This window comes from Xiphophorus maculatus, chromosome 5, assembly GCF_002775205.1.
Source record: "Xiphophorus maculatus strain JP 163 A chromosome 5, X_maculatus-5.0-male, whole genome shotgun sequence".
Classification (NCBI taxonomy): domain Eukaryota; kingdom Metazoa; phylum Chordata; class Actinopteri; order Cyprinodontiformes; family Poeciliidae; genus Xiphophorus; species Xiphophorus maculatus.
This window is the reverse complement of record NC_036447.1, coordinates 22,312,364-22,334,405: the sequence shown is the minus strand read 5'-3', so window position 1 is coordinate 22,334,405 and position 22,042 is coordinate 22,312,364. Positions and strand designations below refer to the sequence as shown.

The window sequence follows — 22,042 nt, the reverse complement described above, 5'->3', positions numbered from 1 at the left end:
TGAGGATGAGATTAACAGGGATCACACTTCAATAAACACTCAAATATATGTTGCATAATACATTTCTAAGAAATAATGACGATCAATTGAGCTGTGGTTAACACTGCTGCCTTTGCAGCAAAAAATATCCCATGTGTGAATTCTGGCCTTGTTTTTTGTTTTTTTTCTTGCATTGAAGTTTGCATTTTTGTCACTTGCCATCTGATCACAGACCTAAGCAGCTGCAGCCTCCACCTCCAGATACAGTAAATCAACTGCTGCGAACATTTGATATGCAACTTTGCCATGTGGTCTTGATTTTGTGGAAGAGGGGGAGCATAAACAGGCAGTGGTGAGTTATTGTGGGAATTTTTTTTTTTTGTAGGGGAGTAAAAACTCCCCTACAATAGAACTATTTTCTATTGCAAAAGTTTCCGTAGAAGGATAAGAGACAATGTGAACCTGCAGAACAAAAAGTTCCACATCAGCAGTAACCTCAGGCTGAACTTCTAAAATGGAAACATCTGAGAAATACAATCGTATGAAAGGTAATTATGTGTGACTGTCTGCAGCTATCCATCTCTATTTGTCAGAAATTAATAACCGGTTTGCTTCACAGCACCGGTGCAGTACGCACTGCAAGTCTCATGTTTCAGAAGTCAACAAGTCAGTGAGAGAAATTAGTTTGCAGCAAGGATGACAGAAGTAACGGTTTCACACTTTGGCACAAATGCAGAAACGTAAACAACCTCTTACGGCTCTGTTAGACTTGTCTTAATCTGCCAATGCATCTGCAGAAAAGAGCCAAATATCTTCTGGTTTTAATTAATCATCATCGCCCCCTTGGAGCTGTTGTTTCTGGCCTGCGGTGGGGGTGGTCAGCCAATTCAAGAAGCTTTCAGCCTGATAAATTAAAGCTACTGTAGGCCCGAGGAAGGCGCTGCTGCTGCAATGTGGGAATGATTAATCTGCTGGGGAAATGAACTACAGCATTTACTCAATATCTGTCCAACGTTGGTTCTTAGCTGCAACCTGCAGTTCCACGTAAGAATGGGATTATGTGGTTATTGGTAACCACTGCTAGAAAGCGCAGCCCCTATGTAAATATTAAATATTCCTATTCTGCTTTTCATTATTGTTTTTATCCTTATGAAGGAAAAACAAAAGTGTAATTAAAATCTGAAGACAAATACAACTAACTTCTATATATTTAAAGTGTGCTTTGATATATTTGATATTATACTGACGATATATTTTGTAGCTATATAACTTTGTATTTATATAAACAGATGAAAGGTTTTACACAACTCATCAAAAACACTCTTATTGATGTATCTGTTAGAAATAAAACTGAATATAAAAATATATCTGTGTATAAAAGACACAATTCCCAAAGTCCTGTAACTTCATCAATCCTACTGATATTAAAACATAGTTTTAATTTAGTACAAGGTTTAAAACAGGGTTTAATAATAAAAACGGCCCTAATGCAGAAATCATTATTCAAAAGAAAAGTTAGAACGGTAACGTAAACGTCACCCTTTCAGAAAACTGGCAGCGAAAAGAACCAATCCAGTGTCTGTCCGTGTTTTGTAACAGCCAATCAGCGTCCTGAATTCACTGTATGCGGAAGTTGCTACGTTTCACACTGCTCAGTTCAATTTGAAGCTTTCCGCGTTGAAAAATGCCCTAATAACTATCACTAAAACCTCCAGAGCAGGTTTTATTAATGCAGTTTTCTGGTATAAATACATGTAACATTGCTAGCTGTTACAAAATTGCGGCTTAATGACAGTATTATTCACGTGTTAGCCTCATGGCTGACTCCTTGACCGTAAGTAGCCTGTACTTCATACCAGATTCAAGCAGCTAAGGTGAAGCTAGGCGACCACTGGAAGCGGCGCTGGTAGTGGAGACTTGCGGCAGCGGCGTTAGGGATGGACCCGAATCCAGCAAAGCGGCTCCGGACGGCGGAGGAAGAGGAAGGAGAAGTGAGAGAAAACGGAGGAGGAGAGCAGCCAGAGGCGGAGAGGAGGAAGACGGCGGATGTGGTGGGTGATGGACGGCATTAAAATAAATGAAAAAGCAAACGTTTTTGAGCCCGTTTTGACAACATTTACAAACACTCTGACTTAACACCCTCTTATTTCATTCATACTCATGCCCCTTGTTGCTGTTTTTCTCTGGTTGCCATAGCATCAAGCATTTGCAGTAAGTCAGAACTTTCTCCATTTCCTCTCTCCTGCAGAGTATCATCATGCCGGTGCACAACGCATCATCTTGGCTGGAGGAGTGTCTGCAGGCCATAATGCACCAAGACTTCACCGGCTCCATGGAGCTCTCCGTGTTTGATGATGCAAGCACAGTATGGTGGTTTGTTCTTTTTCTTGTTCGTGCATCTGAAGTTGTAATGTGAAGCCGATGACATATTATTTATCCATGTGCATGTTGCTCAGGATGACTCCAGGAAAGTGCTGGAGGGCTGGAGGGAGAGGATGGAGGATCGGGGAATCTCAGTGGTGATCTCTGGTCACGGTTCTTCCCAACCTGGAGGAGGTCAGCTTAACTACCCGTCGATTGTGTGTTTGAGCTGATAGACTCACAGTTTTATAGGATAAAAGGCTTAGAGCTTCCTTCAGGTTCAGTTTTGGATTTTCACTATCATACCAGATGGTTTGCATCTCATCTAGGTCTGTTACCATAGTAACTGATGCTGGAAACCTAATCTGTTCTGTTCTGAAGCTGGCTAGGGTTTCTGGCGTTTAGAGATATCTTGGTGCACTTTAAATTAGACAAAATTGACTAAAAATGACTTTTCAGCAAGATATAGGAGCTTGTTTTAAGTCAATAACTCCTTAATCTTGATTAAAAAGTTCTAGTTCCATTGGCAGATTATTTATGACAAGACATTTTCCCTTGTTATAAGTGAAATAATCTGTGACTGGAATGGGTATTTTTTCATCAATACTAAGGAATTATTGGCTCCTGAAATGTTACTTGTAAGTCATGTTTGTTTTATTTCAAGAGTACTAAGATATTTTCACTAGAAACTAGAAAAAAAATACTTGGTAAGATTTAGTGTTTTTGCAGTGAAGCACTTTGTCAACCATTCAGTGCTCTCAGAGAGTATATCTGGATCACTCCAGAACTGTTCACATTATTTTCAGTAAGGTTGATAAAATGAGCAGATCACTCTTAATCTAAATTTGCCTGGTGAATAAATAATTTTATGATTAACTACATGTCTTTGTATTCTATTGGCGTTTTTCTTTTTTTTGCAATTTAAGTTTCTTTTTTTTTTTAAAGTAATAATTGTAGTTTTGTTTTATGCTTGTTTTATGGTGGATCCATACACAGAAACATGCTGTGTTATTTTGTCTTCCAGTGGGATTTGCAAAAAATAAGGCAGTGACTCAGAGTAGTGGACGGTACTTGTGCTTTCAGGATGCGGTAGGTGTGCTTCAGATGTTCTTTTAATGAAACGCCAAAATAATAAGGACTGATTATTTTATTTAAATATACAAAAACACAACTTTCAGCTGTCCTCTTCAGGTTTAGCAGACCTGTTATAACACAAACTTTATAAAAGTGAAAGTATTGGCATCCCACGATAGGTTCATGTGTGAAATACTCTGTTTCTTGGTACATTTTTCTGTGGTTACATATCTAAAAGCTTATCTGCCTAAAGTACGTATTGATAGAAGAGTATGATACTGTGAAGGTCATTATAACTGCAGTCACTTAAACCACAACACGGTTTTTGGTTTTAGTACTGCTTTACTTTTGAAACAGATTGTTACTCTGTCTTTTTTTGTTACATGTGTTTTGAAAGGAAAGGTCATTTTCACAGACACTGACCTGTCTTCTGTGCAAAACACAAAGGCCTGTGTGTAATAATGCAACACAAGGCAAATGTGACAATGTATTGAAGGTTTAACAGATTGCATTCACATGAACTGCAGTGGGAGGTTTGAGATTGCAGTTGTTTTAACGTGGCAGACTTTTTGTCTTGGCCCCGCTCTGACTAGTCAGCAGCTGTGAAAGGAATCTTTGTTTCAACTACATAAAGATGTTTGCTATCTCCTGGTGATAACTTCCAAACAGAACCTCACTTTAAAATACTAAAAAGGAAAACTTGAAGGTCCAAGCAGCAAGTAAAAAGCCTTAGTTTACGTTTTAATCCTCTACCTATCTGGCATGATTTATTTGTAGCAGTTATTCTATTTATGTCTTTACTTCCTGTCCTTTTAAACCTTAACTTTAGTTTTAATCTTTTAACTCATCCTTTGCTTTCATTTTTCCTCCCTCATCTTTACAATATGATAATTATTTAGTCAGTTTGATTGAGCAAGCGTAGGTATTAAGCTAAGTCTATCCCAACAAGCTGCCCTGTGAGCTTCGTTAAAGTTTTTTTTACTTTAGACTGTTTAGATAGACTGTGAACACATGTTCTCTGTTCAGAAAAGATTTTAACAGTAAAAAAAACAAACAGATGTCAGGTTTCATGTGCCAAACATGACAGAGATCATCCTGGCTTGTTCTTAGGAAAAAATTTAAAAGACAATCTTTGTGATAATCTCGGTAACGGTCATGGGAAAACCTAAGTGCAACCCGAGATTCAATCTGTTATTGAACCACATTTAGCAGCAATAACTTTTGTGTGACCTTATCAGCCTCGCATCGTTTGGGAGGAATTTTTGTCTCATCCTTATTTGCAACATTTCTTCTGTACGTTGAGGTATGCAGACACAGATCTCCTAAGGTCCCGCCACAGGTTAAAGTCTGGATTTTGACTAGACTGAAACAACACCTCGATTCTTACATTTTTCAGACATTCTGTCGTCGATTTGCTTGTGTGTTGTCATGTTGACACCCCAAATTTCTCAAATGTTTTTGTATGAAGTAGAGTTTGTGATCGAATGGCTACAAGTTGCCTGGTTTTTTCTTTGCTGGAAAACAAACTCAAATTATTACATCTTTGACATCATGCCTGTTAGTAGTAGTTTTACAAGCTAACAGGCATGGTAGTTTATCCTGAAATACTTCGTTTGGTTTTCACCCAACATGGTAATCACATATCCACTTTGGACCTTGTGATGTTTATTATTAGCATGTAGCATGCTAACTGAGGTGGAGTTATTGAGGTTTTGTCAGTCTTTCTTATCATTGAACGTTCTGACCTTTGCAGTGCGGAAGTGGATATATATTGTGATTGCACTAACATTTGATTTACCGTAACTGTATCAGACTGTTTTTTACGTGTTTATTGAATCGAGGAAAAGTTCCCCTCCACTATATGTTATACCTTGCTGTTGCTAAAAGATAAACTGTGTCACGAAAATACCATGTCACTGACTTCTGACATCTAAGTACCAGCCCATGCTTACTATCTTTTTCATTTACATCCTGTGAAAGCAGCAACGTTGCACTATTTTTCCCCCGGGACGGAATCCATCAGTGCCATTTTGTATGTGTGCAACATCGATGGATACCAGAATAATATCTGTGCCAATGCAGATGGCGGGTGTTCTTGAATGGCCTGTCAACAGCCTGAGTTTGAAGATTGTTTGCATTTCATGATGATGAGAATCAGAGAATGACTGATCATAACAGACTGTTTCACAGTGTTTACAGAGTGGAAAAGCTTGCAACAGCAGAGCAATTTATATTTGAGAAAGTGTGACTTCTCACATTGTCTCTTGCTCTCTCAATGCCTTTCTCTGTGTTTCTGTTTTGAAGTGTTAGACTCACTTTACACACAATACATGTTCAGCTTATACTTTCAATTTTGGTAACCTGTTTCATTCTAGAAAGTCTTTGAAACATGGTTTGAATATATATTTTTTATCCAATGAAGTGATACTGAGCGTTGATGAATGTTTACTTTGGTTATGTGTTTTTATTTTATTTTACAGTTATTTTTTTCTGCCCTAGGATGACATTATGTTGCCCCAGAGAGTCCGTTTGCAGTATGAAACATCTATCCTCCATCCAAACTCTGTAAGTTTTTTTTTTTACTGTCATTGCTTAGTCACTTCCTTCTCTTTTTTCAACTTTGCTCAGCCGTACTTCCCTTCTTTCTTTTCACTTCTCCTCGGCTCTTTCCTTTTCTCTCAATTTGTTGAAATAAAAGAAGAAATCTTCATTGGGCCGCATGTTTCCGTGGGTGCGCATATGGGCAGCTGGCACGTGGAACAGTGAGAGTATCCGGTGTTGACGCTTTCTTTGACATGCCAGGTCAGAGGTCAAAGGTTGTGTGTGTGAGGGAAATGACTGAGACGGCATGGAGACAGCAGGCCTGCTCCCCTGTACAAACACCCTGACCTTTGTGGCTCACTGTAATTTTTAAGCTCTGTCAAAAACATACAGTTGAGAACAGATTTGCATGTGGTTGGAGAAGATAAATTATCTTTTATTTTTCAATCTGACATCAGATAAAATATTTCTGTACCAGAATTATTTGCATCAAAAGAAAAAATGTAAAGAGTTGTATTATATTTTATTTTATTTTATTTAAAGACAGTGTTATTTAGTGTAGTTGTCTTGCAATCCGAACGTTGTGAGTTCAATTCCAGCTTCCTCCTGCCACATATTGATGTGCTTTTGGTGGGTAGTGTATGGAGGTCTGTGCATCTGTGATCTATTGTCAAACAATATAACAAACAGTGTATAAAAATATCTGCTTTTAATTAATACTATATATTTATCCTTCAATTTAATTTATCTCGACTCACTCTTGTTCAAATGTCTTCTTTACTGCTTTTTTATCCTTGGTTTCCATCAAAACGGAAACTAACAACAATGGTTTTTATTCTGGTCACTGTTTAAGCATCAATTTCTTATGTGAAAAAAAAAAGTGTATGGAAAAAAAAGAAGTTTCTCACAATTTCAAGTCCAGCACACCATGTTTTGCTTTCCTGTGCAGTTAAACATACGCCAGACACGCTGTCAAAGCAAACATTTTCATTGCTCGTATGATGGTGTGCATGTGTGTTTTCATAATAGCTGATTGGCTGTAGAGTCCAGCGGCTGCCGGAGGGATCTACGGAGCGATACGCTCGCTGGATCAACTCACTGGCTCAGGATCAGCTCCTCACTCAGGTAAACAAACGCAGCTCGTCTGTTTCAGTGCTTGTGTTTCATGCACGGGTGAGAGGTCGCATGTCAGGCAGCTACTAGGTCGGATAGAAACAGGATACATACGTGTTGCTCACAGTTTGTACGGAAACGTGGCAGAGGAGCGGAGGGCGGAGGCAGTGTCACTGCTGCCCTCAGAGCCCATCAAAGCTTCAGCAGGGGAAACGGGTCACACTGCCAACCGAGAGGGGGGGATGTTGACGGAAGCTGTTGGCAGTGGAAAAAATTATTTTACTGGCAAAGAAATTGTGTTTCTTTCTGTGGAGACTTTCTGCTCCAACTGATCCTGCAGCAGACATCCAACACTTTTTGGACTGTACAGCTAGCTTTAGACTAACACTACAACATACCTTGAAGATCTACTGTAAATAGATTAATATAATCAAAAATAAGAAATGTAACAAATTTATCTATTGTTGTTTGGGGTTTTGCAAGGCCTGGAAATTAACCTTATTTCAATTAATTTGCACAATTATGTATGTTCCCGTTTTTAAGGCCTGAAGTAGACTGTTTCAGTTTTTTTTATTCAAAATATACTTTATAAATAAAAAAAAACATGCACATAAGGTTTACTATTACCTTCGCTAATGATATAATGTGGTACATTACATTACTCTTTTGCGTAATGATTACCATTTTGTTTATGTATTTCAGACTTTTATCGCATTTATCAATACGTTTATTTATGATATCTAAATGCAGTGTTGCTTGGTCAATGGCTACTGGCACTTCACTTGTGGTAAGAAAATACAATTGTAGGTGGTCTACAAAAATACGTCGCAGTCATATTTTCAAAACCTAAATAATTAGGTGTTACGGTGCCCCCTTTTGAGGACGGGGGGAAAACACGACATCCACAATGAATTGACAGAGACCCTGTAAATGTATAAAAACAGGATGTATTTTCATAAAAATCCTAAAAGGTTTGCACAAACGGTGGGGGTGAAAAACCAACAGTCTGGCAGACATTTAACATTAGGTTTTAAGGATTTTATGTTTCTATATTTAAAAGGAAAACTAATGTTGGTAATTTGTAGTCAGAGATGTTTGAAAAGGGAACAATTCCTGTGCTTATGTGAATAAGCTGTTTGACAGAACCATGTAAAATTAAGTAAACTATCAGAAGTGTCAGTGGGCCCAACGGACTGGAGCACTTAAAAAAACCTTGTCGAAACGTGGCATCGTTATCAATTTTAAGGTCAGCATCAGTGCTACCATTATTAATGATCATAATAGTTGTGATATTTTCCATCATTTCATCATATTCAGAATGTGTCTGTATTAAATTAGATCTGTCAGGGATAAATAACAGCCTGCAGCTTGAGCACAAAATGTACCCAGTATTCAAAGGTTGTGTTTTTGTGAGCAGATTGGATACTTTCATTTGTCTAATTAAGTCTATAGACAGAAAGCTTGGTGTAATTGTTTTGACTGTGTGTAATCAGACTCTACATTACAATGTTGATATTTTAGTTCATCTGAAGTGGAACAGACAAACCAGAGCATTCTGAAGAGCACAAGCATCTAGCAAAATGTTAGCATTAGCCGCTAGGCTAGGCAGCTAGCTGGAAGAGAGGGCTGCTCAAGTATCTTCCATTTTCACGCTGTGAGCACAAAATATCTTCAAAGGAAACTTTCTTCTGCAGTTGATAATTTGAAGTTTAGCTACATGATGCTGTTTGGTAGTTTAGTAACCCTGCCTTTCGTTCACTGCCGATGGATTTCAGACAGTGTGTTAGAAAGACGGTTTGAGAAACTATTTTTGTTTTTTCAAAGTGTGGACACTAAACACATTTTAAACATTTCAAGTTTCTTATTGTAGGTTAACAATACTAATACTGGACTACTAATATTAAAACAAGTTACCATTTTATCCCGGAAAAGGAGGAAACTGAAATGCATGAAATCAACAGCAAAGAGCCAGACTGCATAGCATGTGCCTAATAGATTATCTTACAATCTTAATTTTTTTCAACATTTGTTTTTATCTTTCACAATCTAGGCTCGTCCAATATCTGAAAAGAGTGAACATCTTTTGAATTCAGGTTTTTAGTAAATACTTTTGATTTGCTCGAGTCTTTCACACATTTTCTGGGAACTGGTGATATGGTGGGGAAGTATTTCTATTTATATTGAAAGGAGAGCTTGCCAGTTCTGATTTAGCAAAACACACCATTGCCAAGGATACAGAACAACCTGGACTCACTTTCTGTAACATGCATGCACATTGTTACCGTCTGCATAAGCACTCAGCAGACATTCCAGGATATTTGTATGATATTAGGTTTCATGGAGCATGAGAGTGAGATCATGCACTGGTTCTGAAGGTGGTGAGCCACTCCTTTTCTTTCCCCTGCCTTAGACTACCCGATTTTACTTTTACTTTGGGTATAATTTGTGTATAAACAGAAAGAGCTTCGTAAATTAAACCACATAATCTAGTGCTGCTCCCCATATTTAACTTCATATATAGTACAGACCAAAAGTTTGGACACACCTTTTAATTCAATGAGTTTCCTTTATTTTCATGACTATTGACATTGTAGATTCACACTGAAGGCATCAAAACTATGAATAACACATGTGGAAATATGCACTAAACAAAAAAGTGTAAAACAACTGAAAATACCCCTTATATTCTAGTTTCTTCAAAGTAGCAACCTTTTGCTGTGATTACTGCTTTGCACACACTCTGCATTTTCTTGATGAGCTTCAAGAGGTCGTCACCTGAAATGGTTTTCACTTCATAGGTCAACCTGCCCTGTCAGGTTAATAAGTGGGATTTCTTGCCTTATAAATAGTCATGAAAATAAAGAAAACCCATTGAATTAGAAGGTGTGTCCAAACTTTTGGTCTGTACTGTATGATGACTCAAAAGCGCCCCTACCCTCTGATTAGTCACAGTCAGCCTCCTACTGCGCCTGCTGTTTTCCCAGAACTCATTCTTATTCCTCTTATTCATTATTTGGCCACAGCTTACATGTTCAAAATGTTGCAATATTACAACAGGCAGGCAAAAAGACGCACGGAGATGGACACATACACACACTTCCCAGATAAGATTCAGTCCAGCTGTTGTAGCTGGCTGAAACCAGATGTTTGGCACAATTTTCTACATCTGTGAAACATTTCTGGCAGGGCGTAGTAGTTCATTCTATTGTGAAAATGTGTGCCTACGCACGTGCATTTACAGGCACGCTGTGTGAAATGTAGTGATGCGGTCAGAGGCAGAGGTGGATCGGATGACCTTCAGGTCCATAAGGTAGAAACTGTTACCAAACAAAGAGGAAAGGCTAAACAAGACGAGGCGAGTGGAGGGAAGGTGGACTGTCAGGGGGGCTTCATCTTTTAAAGCAGAAAAAGTACTGAGGTTGTGTTGCATTAAGGAGTTTGAGAGAAAAGAGGAGAAGCAAAAACACAAATGAGTCAGAGATCATCTGTGAGGAGGGGATTCTGAATGTTTTTCCTTCTGTGCTGGAAGAGAACATGTATGCATATGTAGGCCTGCCATGATAAAAAAACTTTTACTGGACAATATATTGTTACAAAAAGTAATACGATAAACAATAATGTTTTTATTTTGAGACCACTTTCAAATATAATAATAATAATGATAATAATAAAAGCTTTTTAATGCAAGTATATACCAACTCAAAGATGGGGGGAAAAAAACACTGGAACTGAAAAGCATTTTAAATAATAAATAAAACAACCAAAACAATAAGAGACTGGTTGTCAAATGTTTCTCAAAGTGCCGGCTTTTCAACGACACTGAAGGGGAGCATCTATTTAAAAGATGTTGTCTGAATTAAAATTATTGCACTCGTTTTAAGTTATTATGCAATTAGTTAATTTGTTGCTCATTTTAACAGGCTTATGCATCTGGTTTGCTTTCAGGATTAGAGTAGAAGTGTTTTTCTTCCCCTCTGTGAAGCTTTTGGTTAGTGTCTCCTAATAACTCCATTGGACTTTATGTTGACTCTGAAACACTCCTGGACCATGAAAATCAGTCTGGTTTGAACATTTAAACCAGCAGTGCAATGTGAGTTTCACTACTTTGAGTAAGCTACTTCTGTATGTGACTGACTTCCTAGATGTTTACACCCTGTTCACATCTTGCGCTAACTTGTATGCTAACTGATTCAGATAGAAGAGGAGAGTTTTATCCCAAGTGACTAGATCTCAAAGTTTGTCACTTCCCATGAAATTAAACACAGCCATGAACATGTCCCAAAAAGCTTTCAGGGAGACTCAAAAGGTGCACACTGAAGCCAGAGTCAATGGCTTAATATGGTGGCCAGAACATGGCCTACTGCTGTCACATTCCTTGTGTTCAGCCACCGTCTTACCTGGAGTAAGGAGGAAAAAGGGACTGGATTGCTGTTCAGTGGCCAAAGTCCTGCCTTAAATGAGAATAAGGGTGTTTTCACACCTGATAGTCTCGTAGACTCGGTTCAGTTGGGGAGCAGAATTTGCTTTTACACTGCAACTGTGCCCAACAGAACGAAAATAAAAAAAAAACAGTTCACTCCCTCACCTGTGGTGGCGCTGCACCAAGAACTAATGAAACAATGCTAAAACACCTGAGTGAAGTTGGGCCCCCCACCTTCTTCAAATCAGACAAAATTGGTGTCAAAAGTTTGTGCAGCAGAAATTTTCGTTTGTGCCGCTATCATTTTAAAGATATAAAGAAATGTTTCTAGAGGTCATCAAAGGTCAACCAAAAAATATAAAATTCCCTCATTAGTGACAATCTAAGGCTGCACAGCTCTTTGGTTCATGTACCTGTAGTTGTATTTCAGACCATGTGAATGAAAAGGCTCAACATTGAAAACTACTGATTTACATTGAAATTTTACTACCAAGTTTCTGTCTTCAGGATGATGACTCATTATTTTCTGTTATAGGGTTTGGACACGGCTATTTTTTTTTTTCTCCCTTCCAGGGTTTTTTTTGTGGGCTCTAGTGTCCCTTATATGAAAGTAGACTGACAGGAAAGGGAGAAGAAGAGGGAGGAAGACATGCGACGAGGACTCAAGGCCTCCAAATGTGGGTCACGCTATCCCCTACGCCACCACAGCACGCCCCAGGACACGGCTATTCTTAACCAAGTTTTTGTACTTCTCAGGAATTTAGAAAACTGTTTCATAAACTTGATTGCTGATGAAAAATCTTACCCCTCTGAGGCAGAGAAATGTATTTTCCACAACCACAGTAGCAGAGCGTATAGTTGCTTTATTAACTGCTTGTCATGATTTTGGTTTGTCTTGTTTTTTTGTTCTAGGTTTTGTATTATCAAATATTCTAAAAAATATGTAGTAATGCCCCCGTTTTCTGTTTTTTTTTTTTTGTTACTTTTAGAAACTGATTCTGTGTATTTATCTGACTTGCCTGTTTTATATCTGGACCTGGTATTTGGTTTTAGGCATACACCTCCCATGGGCCCACGGTTGTCATGCCAACATGGTTCTGCTCAAGGAAATTGTTCATGAAAGTCGGATTGTTTGACGAAGGAGGCAAGGTGAGATTTAACTCTCACACCATTCCTTGAGCTCATTTGTTTAGCACATTTTTTTCCAACAATGTTTGGATTGTTGTTTACATTTTCTCTCAGCAGTGAGTATTCACTGAATTAGACACAGATAAAGGGAAGAAGAGAACAAGCAGATAACAACAAAAATCACACTGGCATCGGCGATCTGCTCCAAGTTCAGTGGTGCTTTGTAAAAAGTAAAATGTACAGAATAGTAATAAAGATCAGCTTTTCCTTTTTTTTGTTATTTTTATCATTTTTTAACCCACACATTACATTCTCTTGAAACGAGTGGATAAAGTTAGCTTAGAACAAATATTGTAGCAATTTAGAAGGTTCATAATGACGATATAAACAACAGAAACATCCCAAAATTGTAGTGTTTTTGTTTATCTAATAGTAACTATGGTTTTTAGCTTTTGGAACAATATTTGTGACAGAAGATGTAAGTTAATGGCATCAATAATTACTGGTTATAATTTTATCACTGGTGATTATATAAAGATCTGCCTACAGATGGTGGGATCTTTGTGTTGCATATGTTCGCTGTGGTTGGTTGGATCAACGAAGGTATTTCTAGAGAAAACTTACAAAAGAAGAGACAAATTTAAGTAATACACTGTTAAATTTACTGACAATTATATTAATAATAATACTCATCAATACCTTAATTACAATAAAACATAATTTTTGCTTATCTTTTAGAACAGTTTTTTACTTTATGCCTAATCAAAAGTCATTGTCAGCAAAATAAACCTGTGGAGGAGCAGCAGCTCTACTCTTCTGTATGCATTAATATTTCTCAGTATAAGGGGTCTGTCCTTACCAGACCCTTGGTAATTTAGCTATTTATCCACTGAAGGTCACTTTTAGACCATATATGGAGTCCTTGAACCTTCAGCCCAATATGGTCAGATGATCATTAATAATAGAAAAAGAGAAAAATGAGGGCAACACCAATACACAAAGTGACATCTGTCTTTACACGCTAAAACACAGTTGGTGTTTCACAAACTGTGCTTATTGCTAAACATGGATACATGTTCAAAGTCTATTGCATCATGTCTTGACGCAAATGCTGGGTGGCAAAAATTATTTACCACCATTAAAGGGGCAGTACTATGTAAAATGTACTTTTTTGCGCTTTACATCATGTTATATTGTTATTCCCTCATCAAAATCATACCTTGAGTGTTGCTTTGATTCGTTCATGCAGACCTTCAATCACCCGTGGCAACCATTCAGCCCTGCAAAATGCTTGCACCACCAAAATGCTTGGGACTGAGCACCACCTTTGAGAACGAATGTCCTCTTTGGAGCAGTCCTCCCAACTCAACTCCTTCAGACTAGTCAGCAGCAATTAGCAAACTCCTGGTGGAACTGCGCATCAGCTGAGCTCATTATAGGAGCTACATTTCATTGAAACGTTGGTAAAGGCGTTGTTACAGTGTAGATAGAGCACTTTTCAGAAGGAAGAGGAGTTTTTAAAGAGACAGAGTCCCAATTTTAAGAAGTCGTATTTCTTTTATGTCATATTTAATATGTACAACATTTTTATAGCAACTGAAGGTTAACATAGTTACTTGATTGAGCTAGAAAGTGATAGTGTGCGACTGAAGAACACATAAAAGTTATTATCTCCATCACTTTTAGTTGTGTTGGAAGTGAAACAGGCTTTACTACTGACAGCACATGCTGCATCTTTACTGACAGAGATCCAATCTCTCTGTTTTCTCTCCAGGGAGTCCCGGAGGATCTGCTCTTCTTCTACCAGTTCCTTCGTCAGGGAGGCTCTCCGCTCAGGGTGGACCAGCGCCTGCTGGTTTATCGGTACCACGAGGCGGCTGCTACTCATTCTGTGACCGAGTCAGTCTCACCGTTCCCCCTCCTTCCCACTGAGTTTCTCTCACACGCACATACTTGGTCACAGTGTTGATCCTCCACCTACACCCAGCTGCCCACTGCCATCCCTGAGTTTCCCAGGGCTCTCGCATGCACTCACACACGAACCCAAATACTCCCGCTGACACACACTCATGAGATGTTTTTCGGACTTTTCAGATTTTATGACAATGTCTTTGGAATTCCAGTCACTTTCCCAGCATTCAGATCAGGAATTTTGGCCTTCTCTGCCTGGAATGTTAACCATCCGCTCATAGAAAATCGTGTTTTGGTGTGAACAGAAGTGCTTAGGATGCTGTGTGTCAGGCTCACAGCTGCCTGAACTCCACCATGTGGAGCCTGCAGGTGTCCATGCATGCGAGCGTATCTTTAAATGTAAAATGAAAATTGAAATGAACTACCCTTATATCCTTCCTTCCTTCCCGAGTCTAATTTATCTGCCTGGTGTTGATGCACATCCTTCTCTGTGTTTTTCATCGTCCGTCTCTTTTGGGAGGTCTATTTCAGGCATGTCTGCTTTCCGCTTCCCCCCCACTCTTGACACCCCGTCCCACACACTGCTTAACTACTTCCTCAAGTCAGCCAAATGAAACCGTAGCCCTGTTTCTGTCTGCCAAACAGTGCAGCTGATCTTGTGAGGTGAAAAGTTTTTTTTATTTTTAAGGATAATGTCAGACAGTAACTAAAATAAAAGGCTTTTATTTTTGGTCTTTGAAAGCGAGTGGCAGCTGTGTGTTTAGTAAATCCTTCCCATATTGCTGCCATGTCTTGCAGTCGATGGCAAAGCAAAGAAAAGAAAAAGCAAATCAAAGAAAACCTCGAGACCACCCAGGCTCTCCGATGGGTTTTGTTTGTCATATGAGGCCCTCTGGTACACGCAGTAAGAAGCTTCACTGCAGAAAAATTAGGAGAACGCACTTCGGTTGAATGTGTGCAGATAATTGCTCAGTTTCAGCGAAGGTGTAAAAAGCACAAATGCTAGTTTCATAGTTTTCGTTCTGCCTACTGTCATCAAATTTTGCATGTATGTGGCGATTCAGCGCACTTGAAAACTAGCAACCGTTTTTAGTCTCTGATATAAACGCAGTCAGTCATCGTTATGGTGTAAACACCTTCTGCTGTTATAGTTTCAGTTCTGTATGAATGCTAGCAATCAGATAACATTGGGGTATATTTAGATTTACAGAAAACATTGGTAGAGCATCAGATGACAAGTCAAAGTACTTCCTTAGTTCTTCTTAAAAGGACTGAATTGACATGTTTACATCATGTTATAATGTTATTCTCTCCTCAAAAACATATGTGGAGTTTTGCTTTTATTCTTTCACTTATGTTTGAAAAATCCTTCAGTCTCCAGTGGCAGCCATTCAGGGTGCATAAACGCTCGGTCTCATCCGGTGCCGCCTTTTTCACTGAGCTCCTCCAGACTAGTGGTAGCAACAATTAGCAATCGCCGGGTGGAATTGCACATCATAGGAACTACTTCTCTATGAAATGCTCCTAAAAACATTGTTAAAGGCTTAATGGAGAAAGTTGTGATGACTGGTTGGAAAGAGTTTCTTAAAGAGACAGAGACCCAATTTCAAAGCATTCAGTTGTGACGTGAAATGTCTTTTAAGTTATATTTATACAGCATTTTTATAACAACTGAAGAAGAGATGCACCAATTCAATATTAATATCAGCATCTGTCTCGATATTGAAAACATTTCTAGATTGGGTTTTGGTGACAATGTGCCAGATCCATAAGGGCAGATCTGCTAAGTCTAATTCTGTGCTTCGTGTTCTGAACCATAGCATGTTGTGTTATTTATTCTACTATATTAAGTTTCCTATTTCCACTTTGTAAACCATTTAAATAATAAAGAAACTGTTAGTTCCAGTTTCCTTATTATTTGATTTACTTTGGCTGTTATACTCCTAATTGTACTGACTAAACAAATTAATGTTCAGTCAGTTTTTACATGTTTGACCAAGCTTGTGAAGCTATTGGTGTATTTAAGTGTCATAGCGGTACAGAGTTATCAAATGCATTTGCAATTCAATACATTTATGTCTGTGTTTAAACAATTAAACATTTAAGTCAATTCAGCACTGTCTGTTTGTATAGGATTGATACAAAAACCTCAGATATGGATGGTGACTATAAAATATCACCATCCATGAGAATTGGCTATTCAAGGTCCAAACCTAAATCCACACTCGTCCACATTGCAAGATTTCAAAACGAGTGTTCATAGATGCTCTTCATCTAACTGAACTATTTAAAAAGAGTGGTAAAAAGAAATGAATTTATTACAAAATTAATTTGTACTAATTGATCTAACAAAGTTGTTATGTAAGTTTGAACTTGGAAAAGGCACAGTGATTACAACCACTTTTCTCTTTTCTGCAATCAGGGAGACTATCTGGAAGCTGCGCGTTGACTTTCTGCAGGAGAGAGTTCTCAGCCAGTGGGAAAGCTTCACCATCTGGAATGCCGGGAAACAGGGGAGGAAACTCTACCGAAGCCTGAGCCTGATCAATCAGAAGAAGGTGATGTGGGACACTAGCCGAATCATTTATCGATTTATTTTATTTTTTTTTTAAAGTTTTTGATGCTTTTTTGGCACACTTCGACGTTCACTGGTTTTCTTTAGGTCAAAGCGTTCTGCGATGTGGATGAAAAAAAAATTCAGAAGCGATTCTACACACATGAGGAATCCAAGGTGAGATCACCATGGAAAGAAAAAAAAAAAAATCCGCAAGGTCTTTGATTCTTAACATTTAACCAACACGTATAAACTGTTTAATGTTTACGGACGTTTCTGTTGATATGACTCCAGGAAAGACCAAAGCCTACGGTCCCCGTCCTGCACTACAAAGAGGCCACGGGCCCCTTCATTATCTGCGTTAAACTGGTGAGCCGAGATCGTGTTTGCGTGTTGTATGCTTGTTGTTTCTGACCGCGCGTCCCTCTGGCCCGTTTTCCAGCCTAACGACATAATGATTCAGGGCGTGTGCCTTGCACAGGATGTGAAACGTACAAACATACGGCGAGGCTGTCAGGAAATGGGAAGAGACGACAACCTGATCTTTTGATCATGAGATGCTTATACTAACATCTCATGCTTTAAATCATGCTACATAGAAGAAAGCATGTACGTTTGATTATTAAAGCTGAACAATTTTGTTGAAATTCAGATTTTTCTGCCTTTTTCACGAAGCTTCCCTTTTTATCACTGAGAAAGATTTAGATTCAGATCTGAAGACCAATTAGAAGGGGTCTTCTAATTGCTCAATTATGGAACTTAATAGAGGTACAAACTCAAAAACACAGAAGTCTGGACTCGATCTAAGACGTAAATATCTTTGTCAAACTGTTGTGTTGTATTTAATACAAGAAGCAACACAAAACGAAGCTGCTAAACAGCGTCACAACGTTTCGCCTCTACTCCATGTTCATTGTTTGATCCTTCTTCTGTTGTTTGTATTAGGCTGAGCTTCATGTTTGCTGTGGTTGCGTTCGCAGGACATGACAGGAGGCGTCCTGGAGGAAAACCTCAACTCTTTGCAGCTGAAGGAAGGAACAGATTACTACCATTTCAACTGACGGCTCAACGTGCTGCAGGAGACCACAGGAGCCCCGCAGGTTAAACAGACACAGGAATGCAGAAGACTGATTTATGAAAACATAAACACAAACTCAGAGATAGGGTGTTTATAACCGGGAGGTGAAGTGAAAGCAGCAGCACTGGATTAAAGGACAAAAGCAAGAGGAATGAAGACATTTATATTGTGTAATAAAAAGGGCCTTTGACTGTGTAAAAAGGTAAAGAATTTCGAGTCCTGATAGTTTAACTTGGCGAGGTTAACAGGTCTGGTTTTCTGCTTCTCTCTTTTTCCACAGTTTCAAATTTGTTACTTTTGGCTCTTTTTGTGGAGATTTTACAGTAAATTCCTCTTCTTAGAGGAACATATTTTAACGTTTTGTCTTTTCTGGTTAAGCGGAATCTGAGTGAAACTGTAAAAGCGAAGCAGGTTTCATAAGGTATATGAAGTGATGCTTGATGAAACGTGAAACCGCGCAGGAACCAAGCAGCCTCTGCAGAATACTTACTCAGGTTGTTGATCATGTAGAAAAGGTTAATTTATTATTTCTAAGAGTTCATGGAAGTAACTACAGGTGCATCTCAATAACTAAGAACTTAATCACAAAGTTTGTTTCTCTAATTTAGTTCAGCTAGATTTGTTAGATACTTTGTGGCGGATAAAATCCAGCGGACGATGCGACAAACCATCACTGACTGTGGAAACGTCACACTGGACATCCAGCAACGTGGCTCTGTACCTCTCCACTCTTCCTCCAGACTTTGTGACCTTGATTTCCAAATTAAATGCAAACTTTACTTTGAAAACTGGACTTTGAACACCTGAGCAGCACCTTTAAACCAGATGAGATTATTCTGATGTTTCTCATTCGAATGTGGTTAGGAATGAGGCAGAAACTCACTCCTTGTGAATTTATATTTTTTTCGGGCCACTTTTTCCTCCCACTGAACTTTCCATTAATATGCAGCATCATTAGAAATTTACTTCAGTGACTTAACATTTTTGTAGTGCATCCTGGACAACACTCAAGTCAGCAGTCATGGCAATAGCATTAGTTTTATGTTATATTATATAACTTTCAGTTAAATTAAATTCTACGTTTTTATTGAAATTCATTGCTCTGTTTTTAATACACAAGTTTCACTTGTTTGAATTGAATTACATAACTAGGTGGACTTTATGATGAAATTCTAATTTATTCAGATTCACCTGTAAAAAATATATATATTTTGTTCAAGAGGACAAATATTTTGGGTCAGTCTTCCTCTTAATGTGTGTCTTTTCAGAGGTAGCACTGTTAGCTGTCCTATTAGATAACCTCAGCATCATTAGCAACCATTTAGAAATCTGGAAACAGTTTTTATGTTTCTAACGCCCAGTTTGGACTTCACAAGTTAAATACTGAAGCCCAACACATGTTCTAAAGTTAAAGGAAGTCTCATCACACAATGTGCAGCTTCTTAGGGGTGGGATTTTTTTATGACCGGATTTCGAAACAAGTCCTTTGTCTGATGCAACCATGTAAAATCAGATCCACTCATACACATCTGCTCCAAATGAAAGATGGATTTTGCTCAACTCTGTTTTTCTTTCTCTGCTTCTCTTATGAAATCTAAAGAACAATAACCTTTTTCAGAGGGCACAGTTGTCATACATAAACACAAAAAATGGTTTGTTTTGCCCCACAGAAAGAAGAGATTTTTTTTTTTACCCAAAGGTAAACAGATCTTACCCTTAAAATTCTCCCCCCTCTGCTTTTTTTTCTGGGTCAGCAGCATGGTCAGAGTTACTGTAAATCTGCCCACAGAAGTTTAAAAAGAAGTCACAATCATGGTTAAAAAAGATGATAAAGTCCAGTTTTTCTTTTTTTTTGCTTTATACTTGCTTATACCCGAATGAAATCCAGATAAAAGACAAGCTGTTGTAAAAAGAAAACCACGAGAAGTCAAACCATAGAATAAGATGATCTGGCCTGCAGGGAAATCGCTACAAAGTCATATTGTTTACATATACTTCAGACATCTCCTATTAACTTTATTATCAATAGGTGATTAACAACACCCCAGACATTAGTTATTGTCAAGTTAAAAGTTGCTTTATAATTTGATTCAACACATTTATCGTTGTGACATCGCTCGGTATAAGCTGTGTAAGTAAAAAAAAACTTTTTTTTGTCTGAGTGCCGTCTGCTTTACTCACTCGGCCCTCATGATGAATCACTTGGTGGATGACCAGAGCGAGCCCTAATGGAGAATCTATGAAAGAGACTCAAAGAGCGTAAACAGAGTTTTGCTAAGTGTTTACACTCCGTCTCCCGGCAGGCATCAGAGCCGATAACCAAACCCACCAGGCACAATGGATGACCCTGACTCTGGGGCCTGCGTGCCCTCACTGGTCAAATAAACCCACAAGTGTCTGTAGGATTAAAAAAAGACACGCAGCTGCAAGATCTCTGTGTAGTTCTGCTGATAAAGACAGATAAGAGCTGCGAGTGTCGGAGTGGAGAGGTCGTGGAGGTCAGAGAGCGGGGGCTTTTTCATTCACCAGAAACAGTGCCGCATTCCTTTGTTTCAGTATCTCTTCGCAGGGAAGATGCTTGCGCAAGTAAAGAGGAGTGGGCTGACTTGAAACCAGGAAGCTTCCACGGCCCACTTCCTGTTATTAATCTTTAGCACCTCTTCAACCGAATAAAAATGATGCTGCTGTATCGTGAAAATATATTTAGAAAACTCACAGATTCCACTGAACGATAGATTTAGCTCGACAGAGCGAGAACTTATTAAAACATGTTTTTTGTATCTGCTGAAAGCCAAACCTGCAGTTATGATCTGCATAAATAGAACCTCTCAGTCATCACTATCTACTTCAGAAAATATGGAGGGAAAATTCAGTCAGTCTGTTTTGTGTATTCACTATAAAAGGTTACAAAACCAAACATTTATTAGCCCAATTTACCTTCCTAAGTTTTCTGGAGTCATGTAGCACCTTTCTGCTGGTGTCGTCTACCACTAAACCTCCTGTGACTGTCAGGTTCATATTCATTTTGAGCTTATTTCTTTGCCAGGTCTTCAGTGGTACTGTCACTAGTCAGAATTAAGCAGCATAACTTTCTTTTTTGTTGTTGTTGCATATTTTTTTTTGGATTGCTACGCTGCTGATAAACCTAACATTTTCATATGGAACGAGGGCTCTAGCAGCGTGAGATGTCTTGTTATCTTCTGAGATACATTCAGCAGCTCCAGTGTCAGAGGCAACCGTGCAGCCCGCAGCATGACGCAACCTCTACTCTAGAGTGGGTGTACTTAAAATGACTTAGACTGAAACATTTCTCTGTATTTCTTTGTAATGGTCTTTAATTTGCTGAGCCTACACAGTTCATGGACCAGTCAAGAGAAAGTCCCTAATTTTTTTTTTTTTTTTTTTTTTTATCTCTGAAGCACCTTTAACTCAAAAACCTTCATTTCAGTATGATAATATGTTTTAATAGATTACGATCTACACTTAATGACTTCTCCATAAATGTTTATGCCGTCATAAAATGTTTACTGGTTCTCTCAAACATGCTCCTAACAAGCTGCTACTTTAAGCGGTACATCAAGGCTGTGGTGAAATTCAAATGTTACCAGTGAAAGGAGTAGCTCAAGTTTTTAGAAGTGGGGTTGTCTTAATGGTAGTGAGTAATCAGTATCTTTCTAGCAGTGGATAACTCTGTTGGCATCTTCACTGTGATACTACAGAGCCTAATCTTTTTCAACTTGAAGCTACCAGAGCGGTAACAGCAGACTTCCAACCATGTTGAAACCAGTGTAATCTCAGAGGAGTCTTTGTAGTCGCTGCCATTTTCTGAACATTTAAACTGCTGCCACGTTTTGGCTGCAGTTTACTACAGGTTGGAATTTGT

At 38.6% G+C, this 22,042-nt stretch overlaps 1 protein-coding gene across 5 annotated transcripts in view; it reads left to right on the top strand.

The window, feature by feature from the left end:
• Positions 1-424: 424 nt before the first annotated feature.
• The window catches only part of b3gntl1 (UDP-GlcNAc:betaGal beta-1,3-N-acetylglucosaminyltransferase like 1), a 27,355-nt gene continuing 5,737 nt past the window's right edge, over positions 425-22,042 (top strand). For 2 of the 5 annotated variants that reach the window (XM_005805063.3, XM_023333384.1), the window contains exons 1-12: positions 1,614-2,030; positions 2,228-2,344; positions 2,436-2,535; positions 3,365-3,429; positions 5,914-5,979; positions 6,985-7,080; positions 12,542-12,637; positions 14,391-14,515; positions 16,950-17,085; positions 17,190-17,258; positions 17,376-17,450; positions 18,062-18,181. In XM_005805063.3, the coding sequence (XP_005805120.2) occupies positions 1,917-2,030; positions 2,228-2,344; positions 2,436-2,535; positions 3,365-3,429; positions 5,914-5,979; positions 6,985-7,080; positions 12,542-12,637; positions 14,391-14,515; positions 16,950-17,085; positions 17,190-17,258; positions 17,376-17,450; positions 18,062-18,142 (1,140 nt within the window). In that variant the 5' untranslated portion in view covers positions 1,614-1,916 and the 3' untranslated portion in view covers positions 18,143-18,181. Of the gene's footprint in view, positions 528-1,613; positions 2,031-2,227; positions 2,353-2,435; positions 2,536-3,364; positions 3,430-5,913; positions 5,980-6,984; positions 7,081-12,541; positions 12,638-14,390; positions 14,516-16,949; positions 17,086-17,189; positions 17,259-17,375; positions 17,451-18,061; positions 18,182-22,042 lie in introns of those variants that run through there. The other 3 variants (XM_023333383.1, XM_023333385.1, XM_023333386.1) reach the window with 3 other exon arrangements.